The 24,403-nt window shown below is 36.6% G+C and overlaps 1 protein-coding gene across 1 annotated transcript in view; it reads left to right on the top strand.

Annotated features, from left to right (window-relative positions):
• GPR149 (G protein-coupled receptor 149) overlaps positions 1 to 24,403 on the top strand; it is a 216,244-nt gene that overhangs the window by 86,599 nt on the left and 105,242 nt on the right. Inside the window, exons 4-5 of the mRNA XM_078781085.1 lie at positions 15,808 to 16,181; positions 20,427 to 20,792. Of these exons, the coding sequence (XP_078637211.1) occupies positions 15,808 to 16,181; positions 20,427 to 20,792 (740 nt within the window). The remainder of the gene's footprint in view (positions 1 to 15,807; positions 16,182 to 20,426; positions 20,793 to 24,403) is intronic.

Below are 24,403 nucleotides of genomic sequence, written 5' to 3'. Positions count from 1 at the left end.
AATGTTATCTATGATTCTGAATGGTATCAATGATTCTAAATGTTATCGATGATTCTGAATGGTATCAATGATTCTGAATGGTATCAATGATTCTGAATGCTGTCAATGATTCTGAATGGTATCAATGATTCTGAATGTTATCGATGATTCTGAATGGTATCAATGATTCTGAATGCTATCAATGATTCTGAATGTTATCAATGATTTTGAATGGTATCAATGATTCTGAATGCTATCAATGATTCTGAATGGTATCAATGATTCTGAATGTTATCGATGATTCTGAATGGTATCAATGATTCTGAATGCTATCAATGATTCTGAATGCTATCAATGATTCTGAATGTTATCAATGATTCTGAATGGTATCAACGATTCTGAATGCTATCAATGATTCTGAATGTTATCAATGATTCTGAATGCTATCAATGATTCTGAATGCTATCAATGATTCTGAATGCTATCAATGATTCTGAATGTTATCAATGATTCTGAATGGTATCAACGATTCTGAATGCTATCAATGATTCTGAATGTTATCAATGATTCTGAATGGTATCAATGATTCTGAATGCTATCAATGATTCTGAATGCTATCAATGATTCTGAATGTTATCAATGATTCTGAATGGTGTCAATGATTCTGAATGGTATCAATGATTCTGAATGCTATCAATGATTCTGAATGCTATCAATGATTCTGAATGCTATCAATGATTCTGAATGCTATCAATGATTCTGAATGGTATCAATGATTCTGAATGCTATCAATGATTCTGAATGTTATCGATGATTCTGAATGGTATCAATGATTCTGAATGTTATCGATGATTCTGAATGGTATCAATGATTCTGAATGTTATCGATGATTCTGAATGGTATCAATGATTCTGAATGCTGTCAATGATTCTGAATGTTATCGATGATTCTGAATGGTATCAATGATTCTGAATGGTATCAATGATTCTGAATGGTAACAATGATTCTGAATGTTATCGATGATTCTGAATGGTATCAATGATTCTGAATGGTATCAATGATTCTGAATGGTATCAATGATTCTGAATGTTATCAATGATTCTGAATGGTATCAATGATTCTGAATGCTATCAATGATTCTGAATGCTGTCAATGATTCTGAATGGTATCAATGATTCTGAATGGTATCAATGATTCTGAATGTTATCAATGATTCTGAATGGTATCAATGATTCTGAATGGTATCAATGATTCTGAATGCTATCAATGATTCTGAATGCTGTCAATGATTCTGAATGGTATCAATGATTCTGAATGCTGTCAATGATTCTGAATGCTATCAATGATTCTGAATGCTATCAATGATTCTGAATGCTATCAATGATTCTGAATGGTATCAATGATTCTGAATGCTATCAATGAGTCTGAATGGTATCAATGATTCTGAATGTTATCAATGATTCTGAATGCTGTCAATGATTCTGAATGCTATCAATGATTCTGAATGCTATCAATGATTCTGAATGGTATCAATGATTCTGAATGTTATCAATGATTCTGAATGTTATCGATGATTCTGAATGGTATCAATGATTCTGAATGCTATCAATGATTCTGAATGGTATCAATGATTCTGAATGTTATCGATGATTCTGAATGCTATCAATGATTCTGAATGCTATCAATGATTCTGAATGGTATCAATGATTCTGAATGCTATCAATGATTCTGAATGCTGTCAATGATTCTGAATGCTATCAATGATTCTGAATGCTGTCAATGATTCTGAATGCTATCAATGATTCTGAATGCTATCAATGATTCTGAATGCTATCAATGATTCTGAATGGTATCAATGATTCTGAATGTTATCAATGATTCTGAACGGTATCAACGATTCTGAATGCTGTCAATGATTCTGAATGGTATCAATGATTCTGAATGCTGTCAATGATTCTGAATGCTATCAATGATTCTGAATGCTGTCAACGATTCTGAATGCTATCAATGATTCTGAATGGAATCAATGATTCTGAATGCTATCAATGATTCTGAATGCTATCAATGATTCTGAATGGAATCAATGATTCTGAATAGTATCAATGATTCTGAATGCTATAAATGATTCTGAATGGAATCAATGATTCTGAACGGTATCAATGATTCTGAATGCTATCAATGATTCTGAATGGAATCAATGATTCTGAATGGTATCAACGATTCCGAATGCTATCAATGATTCTGAATGCTATCAATGATTCTGAATGTTATCAACGATTCCGAATGCTATCAATGATTCTGAATGGAATCAATGATTCTGAATGGAATCAATGATTCTGAATGGTATCAACGATTCCGAATGCTATCAATGATTCTGAATGGAATCAATGATTCTGAATGGTATCAACGATTCCGAATGCTATCAATGATTCTGAATGGAATCAATGATTCTGAATGCTATCAATGATTCTGAATGCTATCAATGATTCTGAATGTCATCAATGATTCTGAATGCTATCAATGATTCTGAATGGAATCACTGATTCTGAATGGTATCAATGATTCTGAATGCTATCAATGATTCTGAATGCTATCAATGGTTCTGAATGGAATCAATGATTCTGAATGCTATCAATGATTCTGAATGCTATCAATGATTCTGAATGGAATCAATGATTCTGAATGCTATCAATGATTCTGAATGCTATCAATGATTCTGAATGCTATCAATGATTCTGATTGGTATCAATGATTCTGAATGGTATCAATGATTCTGAATGTTATCAATGATTCTGAATGTTATCAATGATTCTGAATGGTATCAACGATTCCGAATGCTATCAACGATTCTGAATGGTATCAATGATTCTGAATGCTATCAATGATTCTGAATTGTATCAATGATTCTGAATGTTATCGATGATTCTGAATGCTATCAATGATTCTGAATGGTATCAATGATTCTGAATGGTATCAATGATTCTGAATGTTATCGATGATTCTGAATGGTATCAATGATTCTGAATGTTATCGATGATTCTGAATGTTATCAATGATTCTGAATGTTATCGATGATTCTGAATGGTATCAATGATTCTGAATGGTATCAATGATTCTGAATGTTATCGATGATTCTGAATGGTATCAATGATTCTGAATGGTATCAATGATTCTGAATGTTATCAATGATTCTGAATGCTATCAATGATTCTGAATGGAATCAATGATTCTGAATGGTATCAATGATTCTGAATGGTATCAATGATTCTGAATGGTATCAATGATTTTGAATGTTATCAATGATTCTGAATGGTATCAACGATTCCGAATGTTATCGATGATTCTGAATGTTATCGATGATTCTGAATGCTATCAATGATTCTGAATGTTATCGATGATTCTGAATGCTATCAATGATTCTGAATGGTATCAACGATTCCGAATGTTATCGATGATTCTGAATGTTATCAATGATTCTGAATGGTATCAACGATTCCGAATGTTATCGATGATTCTGAATGTTATCGATGATTCTGAATGGTATCAATGATTCTGAATGGTATCAATGATTCTGAATGTTATCGATGATTCTGAATGGTATCAATGATTCTGAATGGTATCAATGATTCTGAATGCTATCAATGATTCTGAATGGTATCAATGATTCCGAATGCTATCAATGATTCTGAATGGTATCAATGATTCTGAATGCTGTCAATGATTCTGAATGGTATCAATGATTCTGAATGTTATCGATGATTCTGAATGGTATCAATGATTCTGAATGCTATCAATGATTCTGAATGTTATCAATGATTCTGAATGGTATCAATGATTCTGAATGCTATCAATGATTCTGAATGGTATCAATGATTCTGAATGTTATCGATGATTCTGAATGGTATCAATGATTCGGAATGCTATCAATGATTCTGAATGCTGTCAATGATTCTGAATGCTATCAATGATTCTGAATGCTGTCAATGATTCTGAATGCTATCAATGATTCTGAATGCTATCAATGATTCTGAATGCTATCAATGATTCTGAATGGTATCAATGATTCTGAATGCTATCAATGATTCTGAATGCTATTAATGATTCTGAATGCTATCAATGATTCGGAATGCTATCAATGATTCTGAATGCTGTCAATGATTCTGAATGCTATCAATGATTCTGAATGCTGTCAATGATTCTGAATGCTATCAATGATTCTGAATGCTATCAATGATTCTGAATGCTATCAATGATTCTGAATGCTGTCAATGATTCTGAATGGTATCAATGATTCTGAATGCTATCAATGATTCTGAATGCTATCAATGATTCTGAATGCTGTCAATGATTCTGAATGCTATCAATGATTCTGAATGCTATCAATGATTCTGAATGCTATCAATGATTCTGAATGCTATCAATGATTCTGAATGCTATCAATGATTCTGAATGGTATCAATGATTCTGAATGGTATCAATGATTCTGAATGCTGTCAATGATTCTGAATGCTATCAATGATTCTGAATGCTGTCAATGATTCTGAATGCTATCAATGATTCTGAATGGTATCAATGATTCTGAATGCTATCAATGATTCTGAATGCTATCAATGATTCTGAATGTTATCAATGATTCTGAATGTTATCAATGATTCTGAATGCTATCAATGATTCTGAATGCTATCAATGATTCTGAATGCTATCAATGATTCTGAATGTTATCAATGATTCTGAATGGTATCAATGATTCTGAATGTAATCAATGATTCTGAATGCTATCAATGATTCTGAATGCTATCAATGATTCTGAATGCTATCAATGATTCTGAATGTTATCAATGATTCTGAATGGTATCAATGATTCTGAATGTAATCAATGATTCTGAATACTATCGATGATTCTGAATGCTATCAATGATTCTGAATGCTATCAATGATTCTGAATGCTATCAATGATTCTGAATGTTATCGATGATTCTGAATGGTATCAACGATTCCGAATGGTATCAATGATTCTGAATGCTATCGATGATTCTGAATGCTATCAATGATTCTGAATGGTATCAATGATTCTGAACGTTATCAATGATTCTGAATGCTATCAATGATTCTGAATGTTATCAATGATTCTGAATGGTATCAATGATTCTGAATGTAATTAATGATTCTGAATGCTATCGATGATTCTGAATGCTATCAATGATTCTGAATGCTATCAATGATTCTGAATGGTATCAACGATTCTGAATGTTATCAATGATTCTGAATGCTATCAATGATTCTGAATGCTATCAATGATTCTGAATGCTATCAATGATTCTGAATGCTATCAATGATTCTGAATGGTATCAATGATTCTGAATGCTATCAATGATTCTGAATGCTATCAATGATTCTGAATGCTATCAATGATTCTGAATGGTATCAATGATTCTGAATGCTATCAATGATTCTGAATGCTATCAATGATTCTGAATGGTATCAATGATTCTGAATGCTATCAATGATTCTGAATGCTATCAATGATTCTGTATGGTATCAATGATTCTGAATGGTATCAATGATTCTGAATGTTATCAATGATTCTGAATGCTATCAATGATTCTGAATGGTATCAACGATTCCGAATGTTATCAATGATTCTGAATGTTATCAATGATTCTGAATGGTATCAATGATTCTGAATGCTGTCAATGATTCTGAATGTTATCAATGATTCTGAATGTTATCAATGATTCTGAATGGTATCAACGATTCCGAATGTTATCAATGATTCTGAGTGGTATCAATGATTCTGAATGGTATCAATGATTCTGAATGTTATCGATGATTCTGAATGGTATCAATGATTCTGAATGCTATCAATGATTCTGAATGGTATCAATGATTCTGAATGCTATCAATGATTCTGAATGGTATCAATGATTCTGAATGGTATCAATGATTCTGAATGCTATCAATGATTCTGAATGGAATCAATGATTCTGAATGGTATCAATGATTCTGAATGGTATCAATGATTCTGAATGGTATCAATGATTCTGAATGGTATCAATGATTCTGAATGTTATTGATGATTCTGAATGGTATCAATGATTCTGAATGCTATCAATGATTCTGAATGCTGTCAATGATTCTGAATGGTATCAATGATTCTGAATGCTATCAATGATTCTGAATGCTATCAATGATTCTGAATGGTATCAATGATTCTGAATGTTATCGATGATTCTGAATGCTATCAATGATTCTGAATGCTGTCAATGATTCTGAATGGTATCAATGATTCTGAATGCTATCAATGCTTCTGAATGGTATCAATGATTCTGAATGTTATCGATGATTCTGAATGGTATCAATGATTCTGAATGTTATCAATGATTCTGAATGGTATCAACGATTCCGAATGCTATCAATGATTCTGAATGGTATCAATGATTCTGAATGGTATCAATGATTCTGAATGTTATCTATGATTCTGAATGGTATCAATGATTCTGAATGTTATCGATGATTCTGAATGGTATCAATGATTCTGAATGGTATCAATGATTCTGAATGCTGTCAATGATTCTGAATGGTATCAATGATTCTGAATGTTATCGATGATTCTGAATGGTATCAATGATTCTGAATGCTATCAATGATTCTGAATGTTATCAATGATTTTGAATGGTATCAATGATTCTGAATGCTATCAATGATTCTGAATGGTATCAATGATTCTGAATGTTATCGATGATTCTGAATGGTATCAATGATTCTGAATGCTATCAATGATTCTGAATGCTATCAATGATTCTGAATGTTATCAATGATTCTGAATGGTATCAACGATTCTGAATGCTATCAATGATTCTGAATGTTATCAATGATTCTGAATGCTATCAATGATTCTGAATGCTATCAATGATTCTGAATGCTATCAATGATTCTGAATGTTATCAATGATTCTGAATGGTATCAACGATTCTGAATGCTATCAATGATTCTGAATGTTATCAATGATTCTGAATGGTATCAATGATTCTGAATGCTATCAATGATTCTGAATGCTATCAATGATTCTGAATGTTATCAATGATTCTGAATGGTGTCAATGATTCTGAATGGTATCAATGATTCTGAATGCTATCAATGATTCTGAATGCTATCAATGATTCTGAATGCTATCAATGATTCTGAATGCTATCAATGATTCTGAATGGTATCAATGATTCTGAATGCTATCAATGATTCTGAATGTTATCGATGATTCTGAATGGTATCAATGATTCTGAATGTTATCGATGATTCTGAATGGTATCAATGATTCTGAATGTTATCGATGATTCTGAATGGTATCAATGATTCTGAATGCTGTCAATGATTCTGAATGTTATCGATGATTCTGAATGGTATCAATGATTCTGAATGGTATCAATGATTCTGAATGGTAACAATGATTCTGAATGTTATCGATGATTCTGAATGGTATCAATGATTCTGAATGGTATCAATGATTCTGAATGGTATCAATGATTCTGAATGTTATCAATGATTCTGAATGGTATCAATGATTCTGAATGCTATCAATGATTCTGAATGCTGTCAATGATTCTGAATGGTATCAATGATTCTGAATGGTATCAATGATTCTGAATGTTATCAATGATTCTGAATGGTATCAATGATTCTGAATGGTATCAATGATTCTGAATGCTATCAATGATTCTGAATGCTGTCAATGATTCTGAATGGTATCAATGATTCTGAATGCTGTCAATGATTCTGAATGCTATCAATGATTCTGAATGCTATCAATGATTCTGAATGCTATCAATGATTCTGAATGGTATCAATGATTCTGAATGCTATCAATGAGTCTGAATGGTATCAATGATTCTGAATGTTATCAATGATTCTGAATGCTGTCAATGATTCTGAATGCTATCAATGATTCTGAATGCTATCAATGATTCTGAATGGTATCAATGATTCTGAATGTTATCAATGATTCTGAATGTTATCGATGATTCTGAATGGTATCAATGATTCTGAATGCTATCAATGATTCTGAATGGTATCAATGATTCTGAATGTTATCGATGATTCTGAATGCTATCAATGATTCTGAATGCTATCAATGATTCTGAATGGTATCAATGATTCTGAATGCTATCAATGATTCTGAATGCTGTCAATGATTCTGAATGCTATCAATGATTCTGAATGCTCTCAATGATTCTGAATGCTATCAATGATTCTGAATGCTATCAATGATTCTGAATGCTATCAATGATTCTGAATGGTATCAATGATTCTGAATGTTATCAATGATTCTGAACGGTATCAACGATTCTGAATGCTGTCAATGATTCTGAATGGTATCAATGATTCTGAATGCTGTCAATGATTCTGAATGCTATCAATGATTCTGAATGCTGTCAACGATTCTGAATGCTATCAATGATTCTGAATGGAATCAATGATTCTGAATGCTATCAATGATTCTGAATGCTATCAATGATTCTGAATGGAATCAATGATTCTGAATGGTATCAATGATTCTGAATGCTATAAATGATTCTGAATGGAATCAATGATTCTGAACGGTATCAATGATTCTGAATGCTATCAATGATTCTGAATGGAATCAATGATTCTGAATGGTATCAACGATTCCGAATGCTATCAATGATTCTGAATGCTATCAATGATTCTGAATGTTATCAACGATTCCGAATGCTATCAATGATTCTGAATGGAATCAATGATTCTGAATGGAATCAATGATTCTGAATGGTATCAACGATTCCGAATGCTATCAATGATTCTGAATGGAATCAATGATTCTGAATGGTATCAACGATTCCGAATGCTATCAATGATTCTGAATGGAATCAATGATTCTGAATGGTATCAATGATTCTGAATGCTATCAATGATTCTGAATGCTATCAATGATTCTGAATGTCATCAATGATTCTGAATGCTATCAATGATTCTGAATGGAATCACTGATTCTGAATGGTATCAATGATTCTGAATGCTATCAATGATTCTGAATGCTATCAATGGTTCTGAATGGAATCAATGATTCTGAATGCTATCAATGATTCTGAATGCTATCAATGATTCTGAATGGAATCAATGATTCTGAATGCTATCAATGATTCTGAATGCTATCAATGATTCTGAATGCTATCAATGATTCTGATTGGTATCAATGATTCTGAATGGTATCAATGATTCTGAATGTTATCAATGATTCTGAATGTTATCAATGATTCTGAATGGTATCAACGATTCCGAATGCTATCAATGATTCTGAATGGTATCAATGATTCTGAATGCTATCAATGATTCTGAATTGTATCAATGATTCTGAATGTTATCGATGATTCTGAATGCTATCAATGATTCTGAATGGTATCAATGATTCTGAATGGTATCAATGATTCTGAATGTTATCGATGATTCTGAATGGTATCAATGATTCTGAATGTTATCGATGATTCTGAATGTTATCAATGATTCTGAATGTTATCGATGATTCTGAATGGTATCAATGATTCTGAATGGTATCAATGATTCTGAATGTTATCGATGATTCTGAATGGTATCAATGATTCTGAATGGTATCAATGATTCTGAATGTTATCAATGATTCTGAATGCTATCAATGATTCTGAATGGAATCAATGATTCTGAATGGTATCAATGATTCTGAATGGTATCAATGATTCTGAATGGTATCAATGATTTTGAATGTTATCAATGATTCTGAATGGTATCAACGATTCCGAATGTTATCGATGATTCTGAATGTTATCGATGATTCTGAATGCTATCAATGATTCTGAATGTTATCGATGATTCTGAATGCTATCAATGATTCTGAATGGTATCAACGATTCCGAATGTTATCGATGATTCTGAATGTTATCAATGATTCTGAATGGTATCAACGATTCCGAATGTTATCGATGATTCTGAATGTTATCGATGATTCTGAATGGTATCAATGATTCTGAATGGTATCAATGATTCTGAATGTTATCGATGATTCTGAATGGTATCAATGATTCTGAATGGTATCAATGATTCTGAATGCTATCAATGATTCTGAATGGTATCAATGATTCCGAATGCTATCAATGATTCTGAATGGTATCAATGATTCTGAATGCTGTCAATGATTCTGAATGGTATCAATGATTCTGAATGTTATCGATGATTCTGAATGGTATCAATGATTCTGAATGCTATCAATGATTCTGAATGTTATCAATGATTCTGAATGGTATCAATGATTCTGAATGCTATCAATGATTCTGAATGGTATCAATGATTCTGAATGTTATCGATGATTCTGAATGGTATCAATGATTCGGAATGCTATCAATGATTCTGAATGCTGTCAATGATTCTGAATGCTATCAATGATTCTGAATGCTGTCAATGATTCTGAATGCTATCAATGATTCTGAATGCTATCAATGATTCTGAATGCTATCAATGATTCTGAATGGTATCAATGATTCTGAATGCTATCAATGATTCTGAATGCTATTAATGATTCTGAATGCTATCAATGATTCGGAATGCTATCAATGATTCTGAATGCTGTCAATGATTCTGAATGCTATCAATGATTCTGAATGCTGTCAATGATTCTGAATGCTATCAATGATTCTGAATGCTATCAATGATTCTGAATGCTATCAATGATTCTGAATGCTGTCAATGATTCTGAATGGTATCAATGATTCTGAATGCTATCAATGATTCTGAATGCTATCAATGATTCTGAATGCTGTCAATGATTCTGAATGCTATCAATGATTCTGAATGCTATCAATGATTCTGAATGCTATCAATGATTCTGAATGCTATCAATGATTCTGAATGCTATCAATGATTCTGAATGGTATCAATGATTCTGAATGGTATCAATGATTCTGAATGCTGTCAATGATTCTGAATGCTATCAATGATTCTGAATGCTGTCAATGATTCTGAATGGTATCAATGATTCTGAATGGTATCAACGATTCTGAATGCTATCAATGATTCTGAATGCTATCAATGATTCGGAATGCTATCAATGATTCTGAATGCTGTCAATGATTCTGAATGCTATCAATGATTCTGAATGCTATCAATGATTCTGAATGCTATCAATGATTCTGAATGGTATCAATGATTCTGAATGCTATCAATGATTCTGAATGCTATCAATGATTCTGAATGCTATCAATGATTCTGAATGGTATCAATGATTCTGAATGGTATCAATGATTCTGAATGCTATCAATGATTCTGAATGCTATCAATGATTCTGAATGCTATCAATGATTCTGAATGCTGTCAATGATTCTGAATGCTATCAATGATTCTGAATGCTATCAATGATTCTGAATGCTATCAATGATTCTGAATGCTATCAATGATTCTGAATGGTATCAATGATTCTGAATGCTATCAATGATTCTGAATGCTATCAATGATTCTGAATGGTATCAATGATTCTGAATGGTATCAATGATTCTGAATGTTATCCACGATTCTGAATGGTATCAACGATTCTGAATGCTGTCAATGATTCTGAATGGTATCAATGATTCTGAATGCTATCAATGATTCTGAATGCTATCAATGATTCTGAATGCTATCAATGATTCTGAATGGTATCAATGATTCTGAATGCTATCAATGATTCTGAATGCTATCAATGATTCTGAATGCTATCAATGATTCTGAATGCTATCAATGATTCTGAATGCTATCAATGATTCTGAATGCTATCAATGATTCTGAATGCTATCAATGATTCTGAATGGTATCAATGATTCTGAATGCTATCAATGATTCTGAATGCTATCAATGATTCTGAATGGTATCAATGATTCTGAATGCTATCAATGATTCTGAATGCTATCAATGATTCTGAATGCTATCAATGATTCTGAATGCTATCAATGATTCTGAATGGTATCAATGATTCTGAATGGTATCAATGATTCTGAATGCTATCAATGATTCTGAATGCTATCAATGATTCTGAATGGTATCAATGATTCTGAATGCTATCAATGATTCTGAATGCTATCAATGATTCTGAATGGTATCAATGATTCTGAATGCTATCAATGATTCTGAATGCTATCAATGATTCTGAATGCTATCAATGATTCTGAATGGTATCAATGATTCTGAATGCTATCAATGATTCTGAATGCTATCAATGATTCTGAATGTTATCAATGATTCTGAATGTTATCAATGATTCTGAATGCTATCAATGATTCTGAATGCTATCAATGATTCTGAATGTTATCAACGATTCTGAATGCTGTCAATGATTCTGAATGGTATCAATGATTCTGAATGTAATCAATGATTCTGAATGCTATCAATGATTCTGAATGCTATCAATGATTCTGAATGCTATCAATGATTCTGAATGCTATCAATGATTCTGAATGTTATCAATGATTCTGAATGGTATCAATGATTCTGAATGTAATCAATGATTCTGAATGCTATCAATGATTCTGAATGCTATCAATGATTCTGAATGCTATCAATGATTCTGAATGTTATCAATGATTCTGAATGGTATCAATGATTCTGAATGTAATCAATGATTCTGAATACTATCGATGATTCTGAATGCTATCAATGATTCTGAATGCTATCAATGATTCTGAATGCTATCAATGATTCTGAATGTTATCGATGATTCTGAATGGTATCAAGGATTCCGAATGGTATCAATGATTCTGAATGCTATCGATGATTCTGAATGCTATCAATGATTCTGAATGGTATCAATGATTCTGAATGTTATCAATGATTCTGAATGCTATCAATGATTCTGAATGTTATCAATGATTCTGAATGGTATCAATGATTCTGAATGTAATTAATGATTCTGAATGCTATCGATGATTCTGAATGCTATCAATGATTCTGAATGCTATCAATGATTCTGAATGGTATCAACGATTCTGAATGTTATCAATGATTCTGAATGCTATCAATGATTCTGAATGCTATCAATGATTCTGAATGCTATCAATGATTCTGAATGCTATCAATGATTCTGAATGGTATCAATGATTCTGAATGCTATCAATGATTCTGAATGCTATCAATGATTCTGAATGCTATCAATGATTCTGAATGGTATCAATGATTCTGAATGCTATCAATGATTCTGAATGCTATCAATGATTCTGAATGGTATCAATGATTCTGAATGCTATCAATGATTCTGAATGCTATCAATGATTCTGTATGGTATCAATGATTCTGAATGGTATCAATGATTCTGAATGTTATCAATGATTCTGAATGCTATCAATGATTCTGAATGGTATCAACGATTCCGAATGTTATCAATGATTCTGAATGTTATCAATGATTCTGAATGGTATCAATGATTCTGAATGCTGTCAATGATTCTGAATGTTATCAATGATTCTGAATGTTATCAATGATTCTGAATGGTATCAACGATTCCGAATGTTATCAATGATTCTGAATGCTATCAATGATTCTGAATGTTATCAATGATTCTGAATGTTATCGATGATTCTGAATGGTATCAATGATTCTGAATGCTATCAATGATTCTGAATGGTATCAATGATTCTGAATGCTATCAATGATTCTGAATGGTATCAATGATTCTGAATGGTATCAATGATTCTGAATGCTATCAATGATTCTGAATGGAATCAATGATTCTGAATGGTATCAATGATTCTGAATGGTATCAATGATTCTGAATGGTATCAATGATTCTGAATGGTATCAATGATTCTGAATGTTATTGATGATTCTGAATGGTATCAATGATTCTGAATGCTATCAATGATTCTGAATGCTGTCAATGATTCTGAATGGTATCAATGATTCTGAATGCTATCAATGATTCTGAATGCTATCAATGATTCTGAATGGTATCAATGATTCTGAATGTTATCGATGATTCTGAATGCTATCAATGATTCTGAATGCTGTCAATGATTCTGAATGGTATCAATGATTCTGAATGCTATCAATGATTCTGAATGCTGTCAATGATTCTGAATGGTATCAATGATTCTGAATGCTGTCAATGATTCTGAATGGTATCGATGATTCTGAATGGTATCAATGATTCTGAATGCTGTCAATGATTCTGAATGCTATCAATGATTCTGAATGCTATCAATGATTCTGAATGCTATCAATGATTCTGAATGGTAACAATGATTCTGAATGTTATCGATGATTCTGAATGGTATCAATGATTCTGAATGCTGTCAATGATTCTGAATGGTATCAATGATTCTGAATGCTATCAATGATTCTGAATGCTATCAATGATTCTGAATGTTATCGATGATTCTGAATGGTATCAATGATTCTGAATGTTATCGATGATTCTGAATGGTATCAATGATTCTGAATGTTATCGATGATTCTGAATGCTATCAATGATTCTAAATGTTATCAATGATTCTGAATGGTATCAATGATTCTGAATGCTATCAATGATTCTGAATGCTATCAATGATTCTGAATGCTATCAATGATTCTGAATGGTATCAATGATTCTGAATGGTATCAATGATTCTGAATGGTATCAATGATTCTGAATGGTATCAATGATTCTGAATGTTATCGATGATTCTGAATGGTATCAAAGATTCTGAATGCTATCAATGATTCTGAATGCTGTCAATGATTCTGAATGCCATCAATGATTCTGAATGCTATCAATGATTCTGAATGGTATCAATGATTCTGAATGGTATCAATGATTCTGAATGTTATCGATGATTCTGAATGGTATCAATGATTCTGAATGTTATCAATGATTCTGAATGGTATCAACGATTCTGAATGCTATCAATGATTCTGAATGGTATCAATGATTCTGAATGGTATCAATGATTCTGAATGCTATCAATGATTCTGAATGTTATCAATGATTCTGAATGGTATCAATGATTCTGAATGAATGGTATGTTCATGCGTGTCCTGCTGTACTTCTTTGCTTTGTTGTCATGGTAGTAAACATTATTATGGTCGAACTTTAGCTACTCCGTCTTCTTCTTCTTTTGTATGCAGCTCAAGGCTGCGGTTGTGTTGCTGATGCGATGCCCCCTGTTGATTAGGGCAGGAATTTGTAATTTACCCATTTGTCAATCTGTGAAACACCAGGATGACAGTTAGCTATTGAGTTAATTTTCAGGATTATTAAAATCAGGACTATTGCAATAACTTAAATAATTATTTCTGGAATGCTTGTTTAGATATCAGGAAACACTCCCACCCTTTCAATACACACAAATTCTTCTTGTGCACCATCAAAGAAGTATAATTGGACTTTTGATGATAAAATTGCTCTTTGTTCATGGAAACAATGGAAGTTTGTATCGTACAGAACTGCCTTCGTATGTTGCTGTATTTTCGATGTTAATATTGATTCTGACAGCTAAAGGTGGTGTCACCTGCACTTTAAAGTCCTCCGCCAATGACATCATGCTCCAGGAGACAGAGCCTTCTGCCGGAATTACTAAGATAGGTAGTTTTAGTCGGATACAACTGTGCCCGGAATCAAATCGAAGCTAACACAAGTCACCTTCATGGATACTAACTTGGATAAAGATGGTGCTCAAAGCAAAAAGGCAGCAATGAAATAACGAGGTTTTGAGATCAGGAAAAGGAGATAAATTGCTTGATGAAATTAATTGACCTCAAGACGAGGGTCATTTCTGTAGTTTTTATGATGTAAGTACTTGGAGATGTATTGCTTTTACTAAGTGTTGGGATCCTTGACTCTTGCAGTGCCTTCTGCAACATCTGCACTAATGACACCTGCGGCTGAAGGAGCTGATGGCAGGGAGGGCAGAAGCGGACCTGTTGGAAGTCACAGCAGGAGAGGATCGCACCTCGTTAGTGCCCAAGTGTTGCCTTGTGACTTTCGCGATGAAGTGTCGGCCATGTTTGCTGGCCACGCTCATCGTCCCGCGTCGATGCAATGCAGTGAACGCAGACGCTCTGAGCGCAGACCGACCATCTCCAATGGACAGAATGGCATCGGAGGAACAAATGGGTCTTCCGACCGGGCCGAAGGTTCTCGGAGCCGTGAGACCGGCCTCCATGCTGAGTCACCTGACTGGGAATGGGTTCGGAGCATGTCCGAAAGAGCACCCAGACAGGTAAGGCGGAACATTTTACTTGTTTTGATACATCAGACATCCATTATGGTTTCTGGCCTTCCCAGAGTTCCATGCTGCCAAAGTAATCTGGTGTTAAGGATTACACTGGGTAATTTTTACATTGGGGCAGTAATTATGGTATTTGGCAAGATCTCTGCACACAACGGCCTACTCTTTATGAAACACACCATGTATATTTTATGTCAACAAGCAGCAAATGCTGGCAGACCTCAATTAACATCCCATCCGACAGACGGAGAACTCACTCAGTCATGTAATGCCATTCATGCGGAAATGCCAATTGGACAGTTTGGAGACGGGTCAGGAATCAAACCCAGACACGACAGCTCAAAGAGTAGTTTGCTTCATCTGGTCTTTCTTTGCCAGCACGATCTACTGAAGAAAACATTTTTATTTCTACTCCTGAGCTTACTTGTTATCGATAAAGATATGGAACAAATGATGAATTGTTTGGCAGGATGGCCCAGAGGTAAGCACACTCACCTCTGAGCCACATACTAAGCCACCTCACCTGGATTCAAATCTCAGCCTTGCTACAGTTCTGTCATCCTCATGACTCAAAAACAGGGTGAGGCATCAACGTGTGTGCCGTCCCTCAGATAGACGTCAAACTGGGCATCCCATCTACCAACATTAGCTAGTGGATGTTAAAGATCCAACGGTGTCCTTCGTAACGAGTAGGTGAGCTAGAGCCGGCACTATGAACAAATTTAGAATTCCTGCCATAACCTCTCCCTCACCTTCCCCTTTCCCCTCCTCACCAACACCCTCCCAACTTCCCCTCTGCCCTGCACCCTCCCACCTTCATCCCTACCTTATGCCCTTCCAGCTTCCCTCTCATTCCCTGCATCCTCCCAGTTTCACCTCTACCTCACACGCACCCAGCTTCCCTCCCCTGTGCCACACCTTCATAGCTTCCCCTCTGGCCTGTCCCCTCCCAGCTTCACCCCCACCTCACACCCTCCCAGCTTCACCCCCACCTCACACCCTCCCAGCCTCTTTCTCCTGTCCCACACACTCCCAGCTTCACCCTCACCTCACACCCTCCCAGCCTCCTTCTCCTGTCCCACACACTCTCAGCTTCACCCCCACCTCACACCCTCCCAGCCTCCTCTCCCCCACCCCACACCCTCCCAGCTTCCACTCTGCCCTGCACATTCCCAGCTTCCCCCGACCGCACGTGCATTGCCAATGTCTCCTGCTTTTTCTCTACTCCAATTGGCTCAGATTCCTTACCAATGTCTCCTGCTCTTCTTCTTCTCCAGTTGGTTCATTTGATCATATACTTGTGAAAGTTAACATCTCCCTGGCTATTCTGAGAGAACAACCTCAGCGCCTTAGAGTCTGACATTTCACTTCGGCAGATTGACAGGGACTGCAAGCAGCCATCTCTCTTCAGGACTGCTCTCCTATATCTACCGCCCCTGATGTTAATTACCTTCGCAAAAGCGGAAGGTTATGTTTTGATCGCTGTGTATTTATTTGTATGTCTGTGTGTGTGTGTGTGTGTGTGTTATTCGCATAACTCAAAAAGTATTCAACCGAATTGCATGAAATTTGGTGGGATGATTGGTTATTATACGGGACACATTTGATTAGATTTTGGGAGCAATCGGGTCAAAGGTCAAGGTCAAGGTCACGAAAAGGTCAAAATCGTATTTTTACCATAGCGCGGTCAATTTTTATCCAATTGGCATGCAACTAATGCCAAAATGTTCAGAATTCAATGCCCGATCTTGTGATATACGACATGACCCAGTGAAGACATTACCCTTGTTAGCGGTTGGGGGTCAAAGGTCAGGGGGGTCACGACCTTGCAAAATGTGCGTTTTTTGTCATAACTCGGTCAATTCTTATCCGATTTGCATGAAATCAGCACCAAACTGTTCACTGTTCTGTTCCCTACACTCCCATGCCAAGTACAGAACAGTAGCTGCGGCGAAGGTATGCGCTCTACCGAGTGCCCGTTCTAGTTCAGCCTTGGAATTCTTCCACAGAAACCTGCCCTCTCTCCCATGCACAGATGCATCCCATCTTGTCTTCCATTACCCTACCCTTCTTCCCACCCATGGTGCATTGATTCCTGTGGTGAGGCAATTGCCTTGTCCTTCGGGAAGACGAATCTGACCGAAGGCAATCTCAGATGATTCACCAAAGCAACAAGTGTGTGTCCACTCACAGGAAAGCCAGGAAATGACATGTGTGACTGGCTCTGGCAAAAGCAGACACTTGGGGGCAAAAATCAAAATTGAGATTTTGATATCATCTGATTCGCCATGCTTTTCTCTTTCGTTTGATATATACATCTTACTATAATTCACCAAATGTCCGTCCGTCTGTTGGAAGGTACCGCAAAAACGGCTCAACCGATCGAGACGATATTTTGTGTGGGTAATCCTGGGATCTCCAGGAGTAAAATAGGCTATTTAGTTTTCCCAATTTCAGCTTTGGTCTCCAGTATTCTCAGGTTTGGACTCCCACATAACGTTCACGTTCGCATAACGTCCATTGTGACGATGTTCTCATCTTTTTTGTTTGTTTAGATCTGTTGTTTTCTTCAAGTTTAGTTTGAGTACAAAGCGGACACAAACGAGATGCTTTCTAGTTATTCATAATTTCAATAAATTATTTGGACAGTGTGCTATGAGTCTGTTTTCCAAATATGCAAATAATACAAAGCTTGGAGGTAAGATGGAGAGAGCATATAGGGTTGGGGGGGGGGGGGTGGGGGGGAATGTGATCAGATCCAGAAAAGTCTAGAAACTTTAATTCATTGGGCAAATGATTGACAGATGCAGATTAACAGAAATAAATGTAAGGTGCTGGGGATGTAATCAAAATAGAGATTACAGCAATCTTGGAGCCAGAAAAGACTAGTGTCTGTATCACACACAGACACAAAGTCTGTGCAACACAGGAGAAGGATCTGGGGGTGGAAATAGACACGGGGGTAAGTAGGCAGGTCGATGCCAGGTAGAGAGAGATGATGCTATTGGTGAAGCAAACAGGGTTTTAGGTTGTATTTGTAGGGGGATAAATTACAAGTCAAAACAAGTGCTTTTAACACCATAGGTTAGCCTCCACCTCGAGTGGCCTTGTCGGCTTTGTGGCGGGAAAAATCCCATAAAAAATATAAAAATAGGAATTTAGTGAGGCCTCATCTAGAATATTGCGTTCAGTTTTGGTCACCACATCTGAGGAAGGACATCGCTACCATATAGAGGGAACAGCATAGAGTGACTAGATTGATTCTGGGCCTACCTTGGTTAAGTTATGAAGAGTGGCTGAATGAGATACAACTTTATACATTTGAAAGTAGGTGATGGAAGGGGATCTGATAGAGATGCTTACATTAATGAAAAGTATCGACTAAACAAGTACAGAACAGTTTTTGAAGCACAATAGACAGTGATAGGATAAGAGGCCATAACCTGAAAGTGAAGAAGAGGAGAGTTAGCACAGTAATAAGGCAAGGGTCTTTCAGCCAGAAAGTAGTTACCTCCACCACCAAAAGTGGACGTAGGTGATGTTTTCACTCCTGTCTGTTTGTCTGTTTGTTTGTGTCTGTATGTGAGCAGGATATCTCAAAAAGTTGTGGACCGATTCAGACAAAAAATAGGTGGACAGGTTGGGTGTTTGACAAGGACGGGTTGATTCGATTTTGGTGAAGATCCACATCCAGGTCCAGATACTATAACTCTTTAAGTGATTCTTCACCCTTAAAATATAGGGCCAAAAATGATATCTAGCACGCTATCTCTAAAGGTTGTGGATGGGTTATGACAAAACTTGGTGGATAAGTTGGGAAGCTCATGGAAATATGCTGATTAGAGTTTGGTTGAAGTCCTAATGCAGATCCAGCATATCAGGGGGATACAAAACCTAACCTGGTCAGCCTGGTAGACGGATGCGCTCTTCCGAGTATCATTCCAGTTAATGCATGCAATGGTCTCCCTAGAAAGGTAACGGCAGCAGGAAGAGTAGATAGGTTTAAATTGGAATGAGATGGGTACCTAGATACTTTGGAAACGAGATAGGTACCTGGATACATTAGAAGAGTCCAGAGATATTGGCAGGACTTGAAGTTAGCTTGTGTCTGAATGGGTGATGATACCTGGTGTTGGTGTAACTCAGGTATAATGGGCCCAATGGCTTCCTGCACCAAAGCTTCCTTGTACAGTATATCCTCTAATTTGATGCTATATATTCTTATGTTTGCTGCAGAGATCTGGTAGTGGCTTGGCGACACCATTATGTGCCATCCAAGGAATGGTTTCATTGCGATCTCCAACTGGAAAGACCTTGTCGCTGTCTACTTATGAAGTGAGCGGGACTGGATCGCACGCCCTACCGGTGCCGCAGAAGGTGGAAGTGTACCGATCGAAGAGTGTCGGCCATCAGCCAGAGGCAGGATCAAGTGGTGGAATGGCTGGTTGTGGAGGAGGCGGCATCATCGACACCAATGTAAAGATCCACCTCGAGGTGCTCGAGATCTGTAACAATGGTGATGCTGATGCAGTGTCCATCGTGAGCAACATTAGCCAGGCTTCGACACGCGCTCGCTCACCTTCTCTACGATATTCACGCAAGGTATGGACTAATTTATTGACCTTTTCTGCATGACAAACGGAACCGCTGGTTTTTTGTCCAATCGTTGCATCCACATGAAATTTTACAAAGTGTAAAAAAGTTACCAAATCGAACCTGTTTTTGAGAGACACCTCTCAAGATTGGGATTGTGTGTGATCAGTGGAACATAATATTTTACATGTATTAAAAAAAAATACAAGGATTTGAGAAACTATTTCTGAAAATCATATCATCTAGACAACCCATTCCAGTCTATCTCCACTATTCCCCTTCATACACATTGCCTTCTTGACTTTGGCACCTTCACACCTGAGAAGGTAGTGAAAGTTTTGTCTACATTGACTCTTCATCGATGACAGGCTCTCATGACATCGGTGCCCCTGGTCTCAATTCCTGCTCTGCTCCTCTTGTTCTTCTCTGCTATATTCAGCCTCTCCTCCAATGGCTACCTCCCATCTCCCTGCACGTTGCTAACATCACTCACTTTCACAACAAGGTGGTAAAATTCGATCCTCTTAACTATGGACCAGTAAGCTAACTTCCAATTGCAAACAGTCATCAGGTCCGTAATCCCTGCTGATGTCTTTTTCCAAAAATCCAGGCTTACTGCCGATGTCCACTCTCTTGCTCTTGTTTATCTTTTCCCCCATTTGGGCCAAAAGCAGGTGGTACATCATCATCTCATGTCATCCATAATCCCTACCAGTGATGTGTATCCCCATTAACCCCATCTCACTCAACCCTCTTGGATGTCGGTGACTTTTTTCCCCCCATCTATGTCCTATTTCCTTGTCTGATCTTTTGGTTCGTCCATGTGTGGCCTCAATGCTCACTGCCATTATATTGCCTTTTTTTGCCTTTCATCCAATGTATATATATATGTACAGTCACGTGAAAAAGTAAGTACACCCCATGTAAAGTTTTGACTTTTTCAACAGATTTCAACATACAGCTATTTGATCTTCATTTCAACAATATTGATAGATAAAGGTGATATAATATAACAAATATCATGAAACATTTACATTTTGCAGTCCATTGTATAATTTTAAATAAACTGAGACTGAGAAGAAGGCCTGTTTGGTCGAAAGCTTGTCAGAAAATAAAACATCGATTGTCTTGAAGCTACGTCCGCAACTTATTTAATTTCTTCCGATTATTTATTTAATGCAAATAAGGCACCCTGCTTGTATTGTGGAGTTTCTGCTATTTCTCAAATATATATATATATATATATATATATATATATATATATATATATATATATATATATATACATATATATATATATACAGACTTGGCATTTAATATGGATTATTTTTTTTGTGGGGGTGAACTTACTTTTCAAGATGACTTAGAACCAAAAGTTCATTGGAATTATGTTGAAATTATTCTAGATTTTGTTAATGTGACCTTTAAAAGAAACAAAAACCACATTTGACATTTGGAAGCAAATAAATTGATCCTTGAAAGTGATGTAAACTGATATCGAACTCAATTCATGGACAGTACTGTGTTAAACTTCTGTAAGTTTTCCAGAAGTATCTCTTTATTTTGCACATTAGCCAAAAAAAATTTCAATAAAAACAAAAGCTAAATTATGACTGGGACTATGGACAGTAAAATTACAGTTCAGTACTTCGTGTAACCCCCACGAGCATTCAGGAGAGCACGTACACGTCGAGGCATGCTGTTCACGAGATTTGCCAAGGTTTGGACAGGAATCGCTTGCCATGCAGTGACAATAGTCTGCTGCAATTCACGCACAGAGGTCGGCTGCTGGTCAAAGTTGTCGATTTGACGCGTTAATTCTGCCCACAAGTTCTCTATCGGATTCATATCCGGGGACATGGCAGGCCACTCCATATGCTCTCCACCACGGTCAGCAAGAAAGTGTTGGATCATGCCAGCACGATGAGGCCGTGCATTGTCATCTTGGAAGACAAAGTTTCCTTGAAAGGCTGCATGAGCAAATGGAAGCAATGTTTCTTCCAGAATGACCCTGTACTTGAACTGGTTCAAGTTTCCATTCAGAACAACCAGGTCAGTTTTGCCCCCTGCATGAAAAGCAGCCCAAACGGTCACCCCACCACCTCCAGCTTGGACTCTTGGCACTATACAATCTTCGTTGTGGGCTTCATGCACTTGTCTCTGCACTCGGACGTGGCCATATTGACGATAGACCAGAAATCTAGACTCGTCACTGAAGGTCTTGTGATTCCAGTGTCCTGGCTGCCATTGACGGTGCTCTCTGGCCCACTGCAATCGGCGCTGTCTGTGTTGTCTGGTCAGGCGTGGCTTTCTGAGGGGATGCCTGGCATGATAGCCTGCTTGAACCAGTCGTTGGTAGACTAGCCTTCTGGATACAGGCACATTTGTCAGTTGCTGCCACTCAGCCCTAAGCCGATTAGCTGACTTGGTACGGCCATTGCAGACTAACCGGTGCAGCTGGTGATCATCTCTCCTTGTGGTTCTGCGGGGACGTCCTGGCCTCGGTATTGAAGTAGGGACACCCTCTGAGCATTTCGTTTCAGGATCTTTGACACCTGACCTTGAGTGATGCCATACTGCCGAGCAATAGCACGCTGTTTCATGCCAGAATTTCGTAAAGCCACCACTCCATGACAAACAGCATTGTCAAGTTGACGGACCATCTCCAGAGGAAGCGGCAATAACTTTTGTAGACATGCAGCAGTTGTTTTCCACTAATACAGAACGCAACAACCCTTATATACCCGATTGTGAAGCCAATCGTCAAATGTACCTGTCCTTACATTTTGTCACGCCACCTGTGATATAATCCTGTTATTGACTTCTTGCTGCGAAAGACAATCAGTGACATGGTTCTTTCAACAAAGACATCACCAAAGGGTAAAAGAAACTCATCAGATTGATATACTGAGTTCAGAAAGTAAACCCAAGTCAAGAAAAATAAATATTCCATATTAAATGCCAAGTCTGTATATATATATTGTTATGAATTTTGGGGTAGTGAAATATATAGATTCAGGTAGATCTGCATAGGTAGGTGCTCCGGCTGTCGTGATCGGGAACCTCACATGTAATTTTGTTTCGACGGTTTGTTCGCGTAAGTGTATCTATGTGGTCATACAAGGATGACCTTGTGATAAGTAGAATAGGGATTATGCTGATTCCCCTGTGTGTGAAACCTGTGATCATTCCATTGTCCCATATGGCAACGCACATAGACACGAGTTAGGAATCCATCCCCATTAGCGCACACACTGATAAAATTCCCCTCTCACAATAAAACTAACCGGAACCGAGATGACACACTTGGGCTGACAACCCCGACTTGGCAGACACACATTACTCAAGCAGGTTGAGGCCACGCCCACCTCGTGAAGGATTGGTCAAAGGGTTTGATGGGGAGATCACACCATTGGACAAGACACCACCAATAGGGAGACAAGGTAGGATGAGGCTCGTGGTTTTTCAGTGCAGTGAGGTGTTTTGAATTATAAGCAGTAGGCATGTTTTTGTTTCATGCGCATAACCTGGATTATTTCTTATTTTATTTTCGGGAGCGATTGAGGCAGCTGTGAGTTGCCTATACGCCGCCCAAATAAAGGTACGTGTCAGAAAAACAT

Source organism: Myxine glutinosa, chromosome 6 (genome assembly GCF_964187855.1).
Source record: "Myxine glutinosa chromosome 6, kmMyxGlut1.1, whole genome shotgun sequence".
Lineage (NCBI taxonomy): Eukaryota > Metazoa > Chordata > Myxini > Myxiniformes > Myxinidae > Myxine > Myxine glutinosa.
This window is presented reverse-complemented; position numbering and strand designations above follow the sequence as displayed.